At 37.8% G+C, this 3,706-nt stretch overlaps 1 protein-coding gene across 1 annotated transcript in view; it reads right to left on the bottom strand.

Moving 5' to 3' along the window:
* The window catches only part of POGLUT3 (protein O-glucosyltransferase 3), a 14,689-nt gene that overhangs the window by 8,859 nt on the left and 2,124 nt on the right, over positions 1 to 3,706 (bottom strand). Inside the window, exons 2-3 of the mRNA XM_031066038.1 lie at positions 778 to 975; positions 122 to 408 (exon numbers count right to left, since the gene is read on the bottom strand). Coding sequence (XP_030921898.1) covers positions 122 to 408; positions 778 to 874 — 384 coding nt within the window. The 5' untranslated portion in view covers positions 875 to 975. The remainder of the gene's footprint in view (positions 1 to 121; positions 409 to 777; positions 976 to 3,706) is intronic.

The raw sequence follows: 3,706 nt of genomic DNA, 5'->3' as shown, positions 1-3,706 counted from the left end.
TCAGCAGGAGAGTGGGACTAGATGTTCTCCAGAGGCCCCTTCCCACCCCAACCACTCTGTAGTTCTGTGATATTGCCTTAATAGTCTGACATGATCCCTCTGACATGATCCAAAGCAATACCTTCCTGGCCAGTGACAGGAACATTTCATCGGAGAACATCTTGAAGTCTGTGTACTTCCCTAGCGAGCGCCGGTAGATGTGGTTATCCAGGATAGTGTAATGGACAATAGCACCTCCTGTTTGGCTGAACTTTGCTGGGATTTCCTTAAGCATTCGCTGCAGGTCAATGGTGGGAAATGAAATGAAGTCTTTTGTAATCTGAGGCTCTTGGGATGGACAGGACATCATGTCCTGCCAGACCTCAGGGTCTTCTACAGGACAGTCACAGTATTCATGATAAACTGGTTCTGTGGAAAACAAAGCACCCAGAGTCTGTATTCGTGATTCTACAGCACACATAATTTATACATTACAGTGGCTTGGCATTTTTATACCATGCTTTCTACAGTTTTCCTAGGAAATCATCATTCCTATAGTTTTTGGAATTTTGCAGTGTAACTGAAAAAGCAGCAACATTCTTCTCTTTTCAAGACTTTGCGTTATCAGGGTGAAATTATTTTGCTAAATGAAGGTCCATTTCTGTGAACCTGCCAAGCACACGGGGGATTCAGAACTGTTTGAGCTGTTCACAGCTACCACAGCCCACGTATTGCAGTTTGAAATATACCCTAATTCAGAACTTTGACACATTACATTGTAACAAAAAATACCCTTACCTTTCAAAATATAAGGTGATTGAGCCACATGCTGATCACCATAAAGAATCTCAATTTTTAAGCCTTTTGTGACACTTCCATACATCCGATACCGCATAAGGAATGTACCATCATTTCTATCCAAAGGCCGAGGCGTGTAAATTCTGGTGATTTCTTCTGGAGAAAGTGCTTTAATTACCACTTTAAACTGTGTTCTTCCTGGCAAGAGGAAAATAAAACCAGACAAAATCACTTTAAGCTATTAGAATTACATCTAGTAAATAAAGGTAAGGAGCAAACTCCAGTGAATTAAGATCACGGAATTTATTTTTCACTACAATTTTTCAATAATACCAAGTTGGTAAAACTAGTTTCCAGTGATGAAATATCATCCTATCAAATATTCTTAGTCATTGCATACTTCTAAATGGAAAACCTGCAGATGTAGATAGAAAGTTAAATATTTGATTATAAGACAGAAGCAAAGGCTAACAGTATTTTGAAGCTAAGATTAGGTTTTATTCTAAGTTTTCAAGTTAGTGCTCTGAGGAACAACAATTTCCTCTAGAGTAAGAAAGACAGGAAACAAAGTTAAAGTAACAGGAGAAAAGAATACTTGCCAGCTTGTGGAAAGGCACTTGCAGCATGCAGGAGTCACATACAAATTGTTCAGCTTTGGGCTGCTGCTGACTGTCTTGCACATTTAAAGTCCCAGCTGCTGAAAAGCAGCAATAAGAGAAAGACAGTAGAGATGTTCCCTGGACATCTGTCTGACCTGTGCTTAAAGATCACCAGCATTTCATCATTAATGCACTAAGATATGGAATAATTTATGGACAATATAAGTATGCATAAACATACATCTGTTATAGTCTTTAGTTCTATCACAAGTGGTCATTGCCAACTTTATTAATAAAAAAAACGGAGGGGGATAAATTATTCATGAAGTATGACAGTCTAAGCACTGTGAATTAAACAAATACAATGAATGCTACCACCAAGTAATATACAGAAATAAATGAAACTGAAAAAATCCAGATAAAATCAAGATGTTACTAAAATCTGAATATGCCCCCACAGCACTAAATGGTTGAGATGTCAAAGATATTTTGCATCCACAGATAAATACACTGATGTGGTAAGTACCAGTCTTTTAATGATTAATCATGTCTTCCTTAGATCACAGGGTCTTGAAATTGGATTCAAGCCAAATACTGTGCAAGAATATTCAGATTAAATGACTCTCCCGAAGGAATGAACATCTCTGCCTCTAAAGGTCACTGCAAGTCACAAACTTGCTTCAAAGTAGCTGACTTCAACCAAGTACCCTCTCCCTATGACTATCACCTAGTATTATTTGTATGAAGAAACATTCAAATCCAGAGTATGTAATGAAGTTCACATAGAAAACTGTTTCCTGTTGGTATCACATCTTTGTCTCATTGTACCCATTTTATTAAACAGCATTTTTACTGGGTATAGTGATTTCCCACTGAAGATAATTACGTTTTCAGCTGTCATAAAAATGAGTGAATATTGTGAAATCAGAAGTCAAATATTACTGGATTTTATATCCTCGTCCTGACCTACAGGAAGTAACTCAGTGGGTCTTTTCCCCTGCTGGTTATGTATGCCCTGCTCTAGACATGAGGAGCCCTTGATCTGCCCAAAGGATATGTTAGGTTTAGTTGGTGGCACTTAGACATAGTCATCATTTGATAAGGGAAGTGACTGATAACAAAGCTCTCAGGGAAAAAGCTAACTCCACTGAAAGTGAAGGGGAAGAAAAACGAGACTGAATGTCTCACGTAAGTACAAATAATTCATTGGAGGAAACAGACTTCTTTGTAATTTACAACACTGATTGTGTAATGGGGCCAAAGCCTCCACGGTATACTTAATCATGACAACTTTTTGCTGATTTTTATTTTTTATTTGGATGAAGTTACCATGGTACTTTCACTCCTGTTTTCTGGTTGCTCTCAACCCAAAGGAATTACAAAAGAAAAATGTGTTCTTGATGAATCAGCAGTGCTACTACTTCTCTGTTACCCTGAAAACATGTCTGGGAGAGCATTTTAAGTACAAAATAATTTCCCAGCACTGAAGAGACACTAAAATATAGACACAGTCAAAATAGGATACTTTAAGTAATCCAGATAATGACACCTGCTTTATGCATTTTTTTTCTTCTGTGCAGCTTGCAAAAGAGGTACGCCACGCATGGAGGAACAAGTGATGAAATGCAGGGAAAGAGAGAAAATGTAACAAGATACTGAATTTAGCAAAATTGCTAGAGAAGAACAAAAAAATCCTAGTCACCCTATTTCTGACATGTGTGCTGAAGAGAAATTAAAAGATCTGAAGATTTTTTTGATTCAACTGTTTTACTGGAATTGTTGCTGGTTACTTTCACAGACGGAAATCACAAAATCTACAGACTCACTAAAGGGACACACAAATTATTAGCCAATACTTTCAGAGAGCTGGATGCAAGAGCATATATCCAGTAACAAACAAATACAGGCCTTGTGTGTGACCATCACAAAAGCCCAGGGATCAAAGACCCAAATGCCCAGACATGAAGGTGAGTGAACTGAAATGTACAACTCTGTTTGGCAGCACTGGAACAAGAGCTGGAAGAAGCATGCTCTGCTCTTTGAAAGCATTTGGTGAAACCTGCAAGAACACCTGGGAGGCCTTGAAAAATATTTATTAGCACAGTATCATCTGAACAACAGATAATCTGAACAGATGATCAAAGATCATCTGAACAACAGTTAACAGATGATTTTGATAAGGTCAGTAGTATATTAAAGACATGGTTGGCAATTGTTAAACCTAGGATAAAACCCAAGAGAAAAGAAGGATAAGGCTTATCCAAGTAGCCAAAGGAAAAAAATCTATGCAGTTTACACTAAAAGAAAGTTCTGTATTTTCAGCAGGGATT

The sequence above is a fragment of the Geospiza fortis genome, unplaced genomic scaffold (genome assembly GCF_000277835.1).
Source record: "Geospiza fortis unplaced genomic scaffold, GeoFor_1.0 scaffold16, whole genome shotgun sequence".
NCBI classification, from domain to species: Eukaryota; Metazoa; Chordata; class Aves; order Passeriformes; family Thraupidae; genus Geospiza; species Geospiza fortis.
The sequence above is the reverse complement of the archived record's forward strand: the minus strand, read 5'-3'. Positions and strand labels throughout refer to the sequence as shown.